At 49.5% G+C, this 14,350-nt stretch overlaps 2 protein-coding genes across 2 annotated transcripts in view; both read right to left on the bottom strand.

Moving 5' to 3' along the window:
* Window positions 1-14,350, bottom strand: part of LOC103347487 (TBC1 domain family member 3D) — a 94,233-nt gene that overhangs the window by 59,669 nt on the left and 20,214 nt on the right. The window contains exon 6 of the mRNA XM_070062359.1: window positions 3,692-3,791. The gene's annotated coding sequence lies outside the window, so the exon portion shown is untranslated. The remainder of the gene's footprint in view (window positions 1-3,691; window positions 3,792-14,350) is intronic.
* LOC138846458 (TBC1 domain family member 3D-like) overlaps window positions 1,155-14,350 on the bottom strand; it is a 137,463-nt gene continuing 124,267 nt past the window's right edge. Inside the window, exon 14 of the mRNA XM_070062363.1 lies at window positions 1,155-2,345. Within this exon, the coding sequence (XP_069918464.1) occupies window positions 1,594-2,345 (752 nt within the window). The 3' untranslated portion in view covers window positions 1,155-1,593. The remainder of the gene's footprint in view (window positions 2,346-14,350) is intronic.

The raw sequence follows: 14,350 nt of genomic DNA, 5'->3' as shown, positions 1-14,350 counted from the left end.
GAAGCATTGACAGAGTCAGAGAACAAGAGGTCTTCCGCCCGCTGGTTCACTCCCCAGATGGCCACAACAGCCGGAGCTGCGTCGATCCGAAGCCAGGAGCTTCTTCAGGGTCTCGCATGTGGGTGCAGGGGCCCAAGGACCTGGGCCATCTTCTACTGCTCTCCCAGACCATAGCAGAGAGCTAGATCAGAAGAGGAATGCCTGGGACTGGAACCAGCACCCATATGGTGAGGGAAGTCTTGCAGCTGCAAGTTCACCTCCCCCACACAGGGGAGCACAGCTGGGGCTGGCCGGAAGCTGGCCAGGAAGCAGCAGTGGGACAGGACTCTAGGCGTTCTGACCTGTGATGCCCACATCCTAAGCAGCAGTGGAACCCGCTGTGCCCCAGCACCTGCCCTGCACGTGAGTTCTTGCTGTGGCAGGACTGGGCTGGTAGAGGGAAGCTTGTGCTAAGGCGAGTTCCGCTTCCTTGGCTTGCTCTGCTCTCGTCCACCTGCACACGCTTGCCTTCTGCTGTCCACTGTGGCCAGGAGCAGCAAGAGGGCCTGGTGGGGAGCGCTGATGTGCTTGGGGCTCCCCAGGGTGCAGCCCAGCAGGAGCTGGGAGGCCAGTAGGAGTGACAGCCAGGCTCAGCCCCAGTGCACACTCGCCCCTGCGCGCTTGGGCTCGCCCTCCCATCTTCAGTTCTCCATGGTTTCCCTCCCTTGTGGAGGGACGGGAGCTCCAGGAACATGAGGGCTGTCAGAGGAGCTGAGGGCGTGGCCTGCTTCTCCGAAGTCTCTAAACAAGGACACGTTCACATGGGTAGGAGAGGACTTCAGTAAGTTCATGGATATTAGCATTTAAAGTGCACGGGCCAGGGTGGTGCTAACTTGCAATGATGGCATCCCATAGTGGAGAGCTGGTTCGAGTCCCAGCTGCTCAGCTTCGGATCCAGCTCTCTGCCAACAGGCCTGGGAAAGCAGTGGAAGACGGCCCCAATATGTGGGCCGCTGCTCCCGCATGGGAGTCACAGTTGGAATTCTGGTTCCTGACCTTCGCTTGGCATAGAACTGGACCTCAAGGACTTCTGGGGAATCAACCAGTAGATGAAGGATTTGTCTCTCTTTCACTGCCACTCTACATTTTGAATACATAATTCATTTTTTACATAATACATTTTTAAAATATTTATTTATTTATTTGAAAGTCAGAGTTACACAGAGAGAGGAGAGGCAAAGACAGAGAGAGAGGTCTTCCATCTGCTCGTTCACTCCCCAGATGGCCACAACCACCAGAGCTGTGCCGATCCAAAGCCAGGAGCCAGGAGTTTCTTCTGTGCCTGCAGGGTCCTGAGCGGGTCTCTGCCTGAGGATGGGGGCTGTGGAACCACCCATCTCCCCAGGAACACGGGGAAGCTTGCTGCCGCTGGGCACCGGGGTCACAAACTGGAGCAAACTCCTTTCCATGGGACAATTTAATACAGGCTCAGCACCACCTGAGGGTGGCGGTGGGGGAGGGGGGCGGGGAGGAGAGTACAGTGGCTCCTGGCATGGCTGTTGTCTTCCAGTGTCAGGGTGTCCTGGCCCCAGGAAGAGCCTGGGCGGTGGGGGCTCAACCAAGTGCATAGGATGCCGTGAAGACACACGGAAGGCTGCTGCCCAGCCTGGGCAGGACAGATGCTGGACTCGGCCTCTCTTCTAGGAGGCACCCATCATCCAGGTGCCCTGTGGAATAGGAGGTAAGGAGGCCTCTGGCCAGGGAGGGCACGCGGGCCTGGTCTCCCAGCCCAGGGCTGGCTCTGGCCGGCTCCAGCCCGTGACTGTCCCCAGAGTGCGTGGGGCTGCCATGCCAGTAGGGGGAAGTCTTCAGCCGTGGCCCCCAGGCGGGGACAGCCTGCATGGGCCCTGGTTCTGGGGGCTCCGAGGCCCGTGGAGGAGCCCACATCCACAGGCCCTCCCGGCTGCCAGCGTCGGAGTTGTCCTCCCTGTGCTCTGGCCTGCTCAGGTTAGGGAGACTGGCGCACTGGCACAGGCCTCCCCACCTCCTCGAGTACTCTGGAGACTCTGTGGGGCTGGCCGCAGCTGGAGACTCTGCGGTCCCCACAGGGGAGCCCAGGCCGAGGGGCTCTGGGCTGCCTTCCCAGCTCTCCTCCTCCTCCATGCCTTCCCTCTCGGCGATGCAGAGGCCAAAGCTTTCTGGAGGACGGATCATCACTGCACGAGTAGCGGGACCCCTGGTCTGCTCCCACACTGCCACTGTGTCCTGAATGGTGATTTTGGCCTTCGGAGCAGTGGGGGCAGGAACGTGCATCTGGGAGACGCGTGCCTGCCCCAGGGGCCTGCTGCACCGTTTTATAGCCTTGGCTGCAAGAAGAGACACGGTTTGTTTACCACAGCCCCGGTCTGGCCTGCTCGGTGCTTGCCCCGACAAAACCCTGGGGTCCCCATCACCACGTGTGACGCTGAGGACTCTTCCAGGCTGCTGGCCCCAGACGGGAGGGTGTGTGCAGCCCGGGCCAGGGGAGCCCTGGGACACCGCCGGCTCCTCCTGCACAGCCCCACAGGGTGGATGGCCCTGAACTCCCCACCTCACTCTCATCTCTGGGGACTGAGGCACCAACTCAGGACCCCGTCACCTACCCCACCTGAACTCCTGCGCCCTAACAGTGCATTCGCTGAGTTACCCACATCTGAGTCCCTCCTACATGGCTGGAAAGGAACTGAGCCTAAGATGATGGGGGTGAGAGCTGGGGCTGTGGGGCAGACATGGAGATTGGTTTAGGCCCTTGGGAACAGGGAATGCAGTTTCTAAAGAGGTGGCAGGGGTGCCCTGTGTCCTCTGCCCCTGGGCCACTGTCTCTTTCCTGGTGAGACTGGGCTGTCACTGCTACTGTCCTACGAGCACCCAGGGGAGGCAGCACCTGGAGGCACAGTGGGGCCTCCCCAGTGCCTGGACAGCCTGCACCTGGGCCCCCACTTAGAGCCTCAGAGCTGGGACAAACCCATCTCTGCTCTGCATGGGGACCCAGGCGCTCAGGTCCTTGATGGCAGCAGCAGCAGGGGAGGAGCACGGGGACCCCTCCCCACCGCAGCCCAGAGGCCAGCGATGCTCCGGGTCCCGCTGCCTTCTGTTGGCCCGAGGCTAGGGCTGCAGAGTCCACACTCAGTTGCACTTGTGTTCTGCCGCGGGGGCCCCCAGCGCCTGCCTCTGTGCCCAGCCCTGCTCACAGGAGTGCACTCGGCCCCCACAACTGGGCTCAGGTTACCTGGGCCTTCCAGGGGTTCTCAGATGGCTGAAGGGGATTCTCTGCCGGCCTGTTTCCCCCTCACTGCACAGGGTCTCCCACAGCCCCACCTCCCTCTAGCCCTGCCCACATGCAGGTGGCAACCCACCCACCTGTCCTAGGAGGGTCCTGTGTGCAGACAGTTGTGGTCATCGGGCCAGTATGTCTTGGGTGTCAAGCCAAGCACTGGAGGGACTGCTCAGGGGCCAATTGACAGTGGGATGACCCTGGCCACTTCTCCTTGTGGTCTGTGGGGGCCTGGGATTGGGGATGCAACAGGGGGATTCTCAGTGCCCTCCTGAAGGGAACCCAGGCCTCCCCAACCCCCTCATCCCTCCCTCAAGCCCTACTCACGAGGGACAGGCAGGGGGACCCCCAGCTCCTCCGTCCCCAGCACCCGGGCCTCTGTGGGCCCTGAGGACTCACTGTGATGGATCTTGACGGCCGTGTATGCCATGGCTGGGAGCATGTGCTCGCCCTCCAGGATGTAGATGTCCCGCATCCTCAGAGCCAGGGGGAACGGCACCTGGGGACAGAGGCATTGGAGGAGCCGCCGTCAGGGCCTCAGCAGGGCCCACAGGGGTGGGTGTGCAGTGTCACTACAGGGGACAGGGGGAGACTGCAGGAGCAGTGACCCAGGATATTGAGGATCTCTGTCTCTCTGCCTTTCAAAGAAATAGCAAGATCAATAGGGGCCTGTGCTGTGTACAGTAGGCTAAGCCTCCACCTGCCACACCGGCATCCTGTATGTGGCCAGTTTGCGTCCCAGCTGCTCCTCTTCCAAGCCAGCTCTCTGCTTATGGCCTTGGGAAGCAGTAGGAGATAGCCCAGGTGCTTGGGCCCCTGCACCCCTGTGAGAGAGCTGGAAGAAGCTCCTGGCTTCTGACTTCTGATCAGCTCAGCTCCTGCCACTGCAACCATTTGGGGAGTGAACCAGCAGAGGAAGACCTTTCTCTATGTCTTTCTCTGTCTATAACTCTACCTCTCAAATAAATAAAATATTTTTATTGAAGGACGGGGTGGAGCCAAGATGGCGGAACAGTGAGGGCGCACACCGATAGTACGGGAAAATTTAGTTTAATAAAAGTGGAGTTATGGTAGCCTCAGAAAAAGGATCAGGAAAAAACTGCAGAGGAAACTCTTCCGGATCTAGTGGCTGTGACTCGGAGGACCTACTGGGAGAACAAGGTCACCCACCGCGCGGAAGCCGAGCTGCGGGAGCTGCATGGTCTGTGTGCCGGTGCAGGAAGGGGAGTGGATGTCACACAGACACCAGCAGGGAGAGCAGGGACGCCCAGGGCTCTGAGTCCACACATCGGTGCTGGAAGGGGAGGTGAGCTCAGTAACCTGAGACATTGGCGGGGAAATGGTGGTCAGAATCTAGAGGGGAGCGGGAAAGTTCACCAGACTGACTACGGGAGAGAAGGAAAAAAGGTGTGTGGGGGGGTACTGGTACAGAGGAGTTTCTCTCTCTGCCAACCTTGCAAAGGCAAGCAAGAGACAAAGAGCAGGCCTTCACTCTGGATTTAGATAACAACTAGGGAGAGCTAAGGAACTGAGTCACTACAATTCAGTAGCCTAGGCAACCCAGTGGGAGTCCAGAGGAGAAACAGAGCCTGCACAGACTCTTTGGGTAGAAGCCAGAGATCTGAAGCTAAATACCATCAATTCTGCACAGCAGTGCGGTGCGATATTACTTACCTCCTAAATAAATAAATAAATAAAAAGGAGAGATTTACCACGCATAACCTGAGGGTGTCACCTTTGCACACCCGTAACCCAGAAGAACCAAGCAGAGCTCTCAGGCCACACCCATCTCAAGCCTCCAAGGCTCCTCCAACAGCAGGCAGTCCACTTAACACAGACATAGTATAAAAAAAAAAAAAGCGCAGTGACGAAAGAAGAATTAACTATGCCAAGCAACAAACACAGAAATCGAGGGAACAAGATCAACGATGACACTATGATGCCTCCAAATAAACAAAACACCCCAAGCCAAGATTATGAAGATGATGAGATAGAAGAAATGCAAGATATGGATTTCAAAAAATTTATGATAAGAACATTTAGAAGTTTTCACAACACAACATATCAAAACTTATGGGATACAGCAAAAGCAGTATTGAGAGGCAAGTTAATAGCAATAGGTGCCTATATCAAGAAATTGGAAAGGTACCAAATAAATGAGCTTTCAGCATGTCTCAAGGACCTAGAAAAACTGCAGCCAAACCAAACCCAAATCTAGTAGAAGAGAAATAATTAAAAGCAGAGAAGAAATTAACAGGATTGAATCCAAAAAAAAATTACAAAAAATCAGCCGAGTGAGAAGCTGGGTTTTTGAAAAAATAAACAAAATGGACACCCCATTGGCCCAACTAACTAAAAAAAAGACCCAAATCAATAAAATCAGAGATGAAAAAGGAAACATAACAACAGACACCACAGAAATAAAAAGAATCATCAGAAATTACTACAAGGACTTGTATGCCAGCAAACAGGAAAATCTATCATAAATGGATAGATTCCTGGACACATGCAATCTACCAAAATTGAACCATGAAGACACAGAAAACCTAAATAGACCCATAACTGAAACAGAAATCGAAACAGTAATAAAGGCCCTCCCAACAAAGAAGAGCCCAGGACCAGATGGATTCACTGCTGAATTCTACCAGACATTTAAAGAAGAACTAATCCCATTTCTTCTCAAACTATTCAGAACAATTGAAAAAGAGGGAATCCTCCCAAATTCTTTCTATGAAGCCAGCATCACCTTAATCCCTAAGCCAGAGAAAGATGCAGCACTAAAAGAAAATTATAGACCAATATCCCTGATGAACATAGACGCAAAAATCCTCAATAAATTTCGCGCCAATAGAATACAACAACACATCAGAAAAATCATCCACCCAGACCAAGTGGGATTTATCCCTGGTATGCAGGGATGGTTCAACATTCGCAAATCAACCAATGTGATTCACCACATTAACAGACTGCAAAAGAAAAACCATATGATTATCTCAATTGATGCAGAGAAAGCATTCGATAAAATTCAACACCCTTTCATGATGAAAACTCTAAGCAAATTGGGTATAGAAGGAACATTCCTCAATATAATCAAAGCAATTCATGAAAAGCCCATGGCCAGCATCCTATTGAATGGGGACAAGTTGGAAGCATTTCCACTGAGATCTGGCACCAGGCAGGGATGACCACTCTCACCACTGCTATTTAACATAGTTCTGGGAGTTTTAGCCAGAGCCATCAGACAAGAAAAAGAAATTAAAGGAATACAAATTGAGAAGGAAGAAGTCAAACTATCCCTCTTTGCAGACAATATGATTCTTTACTTAGGGGATCCAAAGAACTCTACTAAGAGACTATTGGAACTCATAGAGGAGTTTGGCAAAGTGGCAGGATATAAAATCAATGCACAAAAATCAACAGCCTTTGTATACACAAGCAATGCCATGGCTGAGAAAGAACTGCTAAGATCAATCCCATTCACAATAGCTACAAAAACAATCAAATACCTTGGAATAAACTTAACCAAGGACGTTAAAGATCTCTACGATGAGAATTACAAAGTCTTAAAGAAAGAAATAGAAGAGGATACCAAAAAATGGAACAATCTTCCATGCTCATGGATTGCGAGAATCAACATCATCAAAATGTCCATTCTCCCAAAAGCAATTTATAGATTCAATGCAATTCCAATCAGGATACCAAAGACATTCTTCTCAGATCTAGAAAAAATGATGCTGAAATTCATATGGAGGCAAAAGAGACCTCGAATAGCTAAAGCAATCTTGTACAACAAAAACAAAGCTGGAGGCATCACAACACCAGATTTCAGGACACACTACAGGGCAGTTGTAATCAAAACAGCATGGTACTGGTACAGAAACAGATGGATAGACCAATGGAACAGAATTGAAACACCAGAAATCAACCCAAACATCTACAGCCAACTTATATTTGATCAAGGATCTAAAACCAATTCCTGGAGCAAGGACAGTCTATTCACTAAATGGTGCTGGGAAAACTGGATTTCCATGTGCAGAAGCATGAAGCAAGACCCCTACCTTACACCTTACACAAAAATCCACTCAACATGGATTAAAGACCGAAATCTACGACCTGACACCATCAAGTTATTAGAGAACATTGGAGAAACCCTTCAAGATATTGGCACAAGCAAAGAGTTTCTGGGAAAGACCCGGGAGGCACAGGCAGTCAAAGCCAAAATCAACTACTGGGATTGCATCAAATTGAGAAGTTTCTGTACTGCAAAAGAAACAGTCAGGAGAGTGAAGAGACAACCGACAGAATGGGAAAAAATATTTGCAAACTATGCAACAGATAAAGGGTTAATAACCAGAATCTACAAAGAGATCAAGAAACTCCACAAAAACAAAACCAACAACCCACTTAAGAGATGGGCCAAGGACCTCAATAGACATTTTTCAAAAGAGGAAATCCAAATGGCCAACAGGCACATGAAAAAATGTTCAAGATCATTAGGACTCAGGGAAATGCAAATCAAAACCACAATGAGGTTTCACCTCACCCCGGTTAGAATGGCTCACATACAGAAATCTACCAACAACAGATGCTGGCGGGGATGTGGGGAAAAAGGGACACTAACCCACTGTTGGTGGGAATGCAAACTGGTCAAGCCACTATGGAAGTCAGTCTGGAGATTCCTCAGAAACCTGAAGATAACCCTACTGTTCGACCCAGCCATCCCACTCCTTGGAATTTACCCAAAGGAATTTAAATTGGCAAACACAAAAGCGGTCTGCACCCTAATGTTTATTGCAGCACAATTCACAATAGCCAAGACCTGGAACCAACCTAAATGCCCATCAACGGTAGACTGGATAAAGAAATTATGGGATATGTACTCTTTAGAATACTATACCGCAGTAAGAAACAATGAAATCCAGTCATTTGCAACAAAATGGAGGAATCTGGAACACATCATGCTGAGTGAAATAAGCCAGTCCCAAAGGGACAAATATCATATGTTCTCCCTGATCAGTGACAACTGACTGAGCACCAAAATGGAAACCTGTTGAAGTGAAATGGACACTATGAGAAATGGTGACTTGATCAGCATAGCCCCGACTGTTAACAACTTAATACATTATCCCCGTTAGTATTTTTTTAATCTGTTCTACTTAATATGACTGGTTTAATTCTGTAATTAATACACAGTTATTCTTAAGTGTTGAAATTTAACTGAAATGTGATCCCTGTTAAACATAAGAGTGGGAATAAGAGAGGGAAGAGATGTACAATTTGGGACATGCTCAAGCTGACTTGCCCCAAATGGTAGAGTTAGAAACATACCAGGGGACTCCAATTCAATCCCATCAAGGTGGCATGTACCAATGCCATCTCACCAGTCCAAGTGATCAATTTCAGTTCACAATTGATCATAATGAAAGGACTAAGAGTCAAAGGAAGCACATAAACAAGTCTAGTACCTGCTAATACTAACCAATAGAATAAATAAAGGGGAGAGTGATCCAACATGGGAAGCGAGATACACAGCAGACTCATAGAATGGCAGATGTCCTAAACAGCACTCTGGCCTCAGAATCAGCCCTAAAGGCATTCGGATCTGGCTGAAAAGCCCACGAGAGTATTTCAGGCATGGAAAGCCAAGATACTCTGGCAGAAAAAAAAAAAAAAAAAAAAAACTAAATGAAAGATCTCTGTGAGTGAGATCCCAGTGGAAAGAACAGGTCTTCAAAGAAGGAGGTACTTTTCTCTGAAGGGAGGAGAGAACCTCCACTTTGACTATGACCTTGTCTAAACAAGATAGGAGTTGGAGAACTCAAAAGGCTTCCATAGCCTTGGAAACTCATGACTGGAGCATAGGGAGATTACTGATGCCATAAACAGGAGTGTCAATTTGTAAAGTCAACAACAGGAGTCACTGTGCACTTACTCCTCATGTAGGATCTCTGTCCTTAATGTGCTGTACAGTGAGATTTAATGTTATAACGAGTACTCACACAGTATATTTCACTTTGTGTTTCTATGGGGGTGCAAACTGTTGAAATCTTTACTTAATGTATACTAAACTGATCTTCTGTAAAAAAAAAAGAGAAATTATCAATTCCCAACTTGACTCTCACTGGGATGAAACATGACAATAGGTCTGATCTGATTTCATCATCATTTAAAAAATCATCTATTATTTTTCACTTTATGTTTCTGTGTGGGAGCAAACTGTTGAAATCTTTACTTAATGTATGCTAAACTGATCTTCTGTACATAAAGAGGATCGAAAATGAATCTTGATGTGAATGGAAGGGGAGAGGGAGTGGGAAAGGGGAGGGTTCTGGGTGGGAGGGACGTTATGGGGGGAAGCCATTGTAATCCATAAGCTGTACTTTGGAAATTTATATTCATTAAATAAAAGTTAAAAAAATAAAATACTTTTTATTTTATTTTTTTTTGACAAGCAGAGTAGGACAGTGAGAGTGAGAGTGAGAGTGAGAGTGAGAGCGAGAGAGTGAGAGAGTGAGAGTGTGAGAGAGAGAGAGAGAGAGAGAGAAAGGTCTTCCTTTTTCCATTGGTTCACCCCCCAAGGGGCTGCCACGGGCGGCGCGTTGAAGCCGGCGCACTGTTCCAATCCGAAGCCAGGAGCCAGGTGCCTCCTCCTGGTCTCCCATGCAGGTGCGGGGCCAAGCACTCAGGCCATCCTCCACTGTACTCCCAGGCCACAGCAGAGAGCTGGTCTGGAAGAGGAGCAACTGGGACAGAATCCGGCGCCCTGACTGGGACTAGAACCCGGGGTGCCGCCACTGCAGGCAGAGGATTAGCCTAGTGAGCCACGGGGCTGGCCAATAAAATCTTTTTCAAAAATGATAAATAAAGGACTAGTGCTGTGGTTCAACGGGTTAGGGCCTAGGCCTGTGGTGCCAGCATCCCGCATCCCATGTGGGTGCTAGTTCGGATCTTGGCTGCTCCACTTCCAATCCAGCCCCATGCTATGACCTGGCAAGGCACTGGAGGATGGCCTGGGTCCTTGGGCCCCTGTGCCCATGTGGGAGGCCCAGGGAAGGTTCCTGGCTCCTGGCTTCAGGTCAACTCAGCTCTGGCCATTGCAGCTGGTTGGGCAGGGAAGCAGTAGATGAAAGACCTCTCTCTGTCTCTCCTTCTCTCTCTGACTTTCAAATAGATAAATAAATCTTTTTTAAAAAGATAATTAAAGTTTTAAAACTGTAGAAGGAATGATGGAAAAAGTGAACCTCACCGTAGCAAATTCAGAATGCCTGATAGGGCCTGGCGCTGTGGTGTTGCAGGTAAAGCTGCTGCCTGCAGTGCTGGCATGGCATACAGGTGCCAGTTCTAGTCCCAGCTGCCCCACTTCCGATCCAGCTCTCTGCTATGGCCTGGGAAAGCAGAAAATGGCCCAAGTCCCTGGGCTCCTGCACCTGTGTGTGAAACCCAGAGGAAGCTCCTGGCTCCTGGCTTTGGATCGGCGTAGCTCCAGCCGTCGCAGCCAGTTGGGGAGTGAACCAGTGGATGGCAGACCTCTCTCTCTCTCTGCCAGCACGCACAACCTCAGTCTGATCATGAGAACATCAGGCCAAGTCAAACTGAACGTTCCTCTGCAGCATAACTGACCAGGACTCTTCAGAAGCGTCCAGGCCATGAAGGAAGACTGAAGAACTGTCCCCGACTCTGGGAGACTAACCAGACAGGACACTGGAGGCAAGCTGGAGGCCTGGCTCAGACCCTGGACCAGAAAAAGGAAACCAGTGGGAACACTGCAACACTCCGGTGAGGGCCAAGGACACTTTAGTTAGTACACTATCTTGCTTTGTAAACCACACACAGGGCTCTTTCTGCATGACCAATCAAGCACACGATGCACACAACAGAGCATAGCTCTGGCCCTGCTCTGGGTGGGGATAAAGACCCCAGCTACTTCCTGTGACACACCCCTCTCCACACTGCTGCTTGCACCAACACAAACTCACATCCCAGGGCCCCAGTGAGGTGACCTGTGCTCACCTGTCTGCTGCAACATCAGTTACCTGTGACAAATCAAAACACAAGCTCCCTGGGGCAGCGATTCTGAGATCTCTGCGTCTCCACAGGCTGGCACAGAGAGGGATCAGTACATGTCGGCTAAGCCAACAGTGTAGGGGCAGCTGTGGGGAAGCGGCTGCTATGGTCCTCACTCTGCCCACTAGAGCACCCATTCGCCACCTCCCATTTGATCTCTATCAACTTAACCTTTCTACATCTCGCCTATGCTTTGGAAAGAAAATCATAGGACAAGGTATAGGCAGTAGAAAATCAGGAGAAACCAGTATTTAGAAGGAATAAAAATAAAATAAAAAGTCAAGATCAGAATAAAATATTTTACATTTCTCTTGTTTGGATCTATCACATATGCTACCACCATACTTCAAGAGTTATTTTAGTTTTTTAAATGTTTATTCATTTTTATTTATTTGAAAGGCAGAGCATCAGAGAGGGCAAGAGAGAGAGAGAAATCTTCTATCTACTGGTTCACTCTCCAAATGTCTCCAACAACTGGGCCTGGACCATGCCGAAACCAGGAGCCAGAAACTCCACTCAGGTCTCCCTCACAGGTGGCAGGTATTCAGGATTCCATCCACCATTTGCTGTCTCCTAGGGCATTAGCAGGAAGCTGTCCTGGAAGTGGGCAGCCAGGACTTACATCAGGTACTCCAGTATGGAACCAAAGGTGCCCCAAGCAGTGGCTTAATCGGCTGTATCACAAGATCCATTCCTTCCAAGAGTTGGTAAAAGATCAAATGGGGGGGGGCGTGCTGTTGTGCAGTGGGTTAAAGCCCCAGCCTGCAGTGCTGGCATCCCATATGGGCACTGGTTCGTGTCCTGGCTGCTCCTCTTCTGATCCAGTTCTATGCTATGGCCTGGGAAAGCAGTAGAGGATGGCCCAAGTCCTTGGGTCTCTGCACCCACGTGGAAGACCTGGAAGAAACTCTTGTCTCCTGGCTTTGGATCAGCTCAGCTCTGCCACTGCGGATTTTTGGTGAGTGAACCAATGGAAGGAATGGATTCGCTCTCTCGCTGACTCTACTTCTAACTCTTACCAAAAAAAAAAAAAAAAAAAAGATCAAATGAGGAAGTATATAGAGAACATTTACCCCACAGCCTGGACATAATCGATGTTCAAAAGTAGTAGTTATTTTTATTTTTACTAAGGTAGTATCTACACTACATCTAGATAATTACAGGGGGCAGGTGTTACGGGGTACCAGGTGGAGCCACCATCTGTGAAGCCACCATCCCATTATGGGCACCGGTTCATTTCCAGGCTGCTCTACTTCCAATCCAGCTCCCTGTTGATGGCCTAGGAAAAGCAGCAGAACGTAGCCCAAGTGCTTGGGCCACTGCTACCAACATGGGAGACCCAGATGGAGCTCCCAGATTCCACCTGGCCCAGAACCAGCCATTGTGGCCATCTGGGGGTAAGCCAGTAGATAGAAGATATTTCTCTCTCTCTCTCTCTCTGTAACTCTGACTTTCAAATAAAAAACTTACAAGGATAAAGTACAATATAGCAGTTCTAAAACTATTCACATAAAAAATACTTAATGAGCTTTTCTTTTTTAACAAATATTAGATTTCTAATAAGATAAAGTCAAATAACTGAAGAGAAATATCAATCTAAAATAACAGGTAAATCAGTCTCTCTGCACACACACACAATAAACACTAAAGATACCCAACTTTGCAAGTGAAAAAATGCAAGTTAAAACAAGAGATCATGTTCACCAGGCAAACAAGCAGAAATTAAAAAGCCTAGTAACAGGGCCGGTGCTGTGGTGCAGCAGGTAAAGCCACTGCCTGCAGTGCTGGCATCACATATGTGTGTCAGTTCAAGTCCCGGCTGCTCCTCTTCCAATCCAGCTCTCTGCTATGGTCTGGGAAAGCAGTAGAAGATGGCCCAAGTCCTTGGGCCCCTGCACCCATGTGGGAAGACCTGGGGGAAGCTCCTGGCTCCTGGCTTCGGATCGGCACAGCTCTGGCCATTGCAGCCAACTGGGGAGTGAACCAGCGGGTGGAAGACCTCTTTCTCTCTGCCTCTCCTCTGTGTAACTCCTTCAAGTAGATAAATAAAATCTTTTTTTTTTTTTTAAAAAGACTATTAATGAGGTTGCATAGGAAAAGAAACCCCAATAATGATAGTATAAATTGCTATAATCTTTCTGGAAGGATATCTGACAAATCTGTCAAAAACTGTAATACACATTAAGAAAACTATTCTTAATAACATGTGAGTGCAAAGGCATCACCTGCCAAAGATGACAATGAAAACCCAGTAAGAAAAGTTCCTCTTGGGGCCGGCACCATGGCGTGGCTGGTTAAGCTGCTGCCTGCAACGCCAGCATCCCAAATGGGTGCCCGTTTAAGTCCTGGCTGCTCCACTTCCAATCCAGTTAATGCTCCTGGGAAAGCAGTGGAAGATGGACCAAATCCTTGGGCCCTGCCACCCGTTTGGGAAACTAGATGGAGGTCCAGGCTCCGGGCTTCAGCCTGGCTCAGTCTCAACCATCACAGCCATCTAAGGAGGAAACCAGCAAATGGAAGATCTCTCCCCCTTTCTTTTCAACTCTTCAAGAAAAATCCTTGGAAATTAAAAAAAAAAAACTTACTCTTAAGTCCTCCACCTACCCCAGGGGTATCCTGAGGGTGGAAAAGACCCGAGAGTCCTGGAAAGGGGGTCAGTAGGAAGGGGGTGAGAAGGACAGGAAACGGGTTGCCCCAGGGGTAGCTGGGTAGCACAAGCTGCTGCCCAAACCACACCTGGATGGCCTGCAGCTGGCTGCTCTGCGAGAGGAACAGCACAGGGGCTGCAGAGCAGGATGCCAGAGAGCAGCCGAGCAGGACACACGGACCCAAGCAGAGACAAGCTGGCTTACTGGAGCATACTACTCTGAGGCTGGTCCCAAGAGTGATGCACTCACCTCCCAAGGGAACTGTGGTGATGGGCATGGTGGGGCGTGGAGCACGAGGTCTCCAAAGGGGCCACAGAGCAGAGGTAACTTCCGAGTTCAGGGCGCA

This window comes from Oryctolagus cuniculus, chromosome 18, assembly GCF_964237555.1.
Source record: "Oryctolagus cuniculus chromosome 18, mOryCun1.1, whole genome shotgun sequence".
NCBI classification, from domain to species: Eukaryota; Metazoa; Chordata; class Mammalia; order Lagomorpha; family Leporidae; genus Oryctolagus; species Oryctolagus cuniculus.
This window is presented reverse-complemented; position numbering and strand designations above follow the sequence as displayed.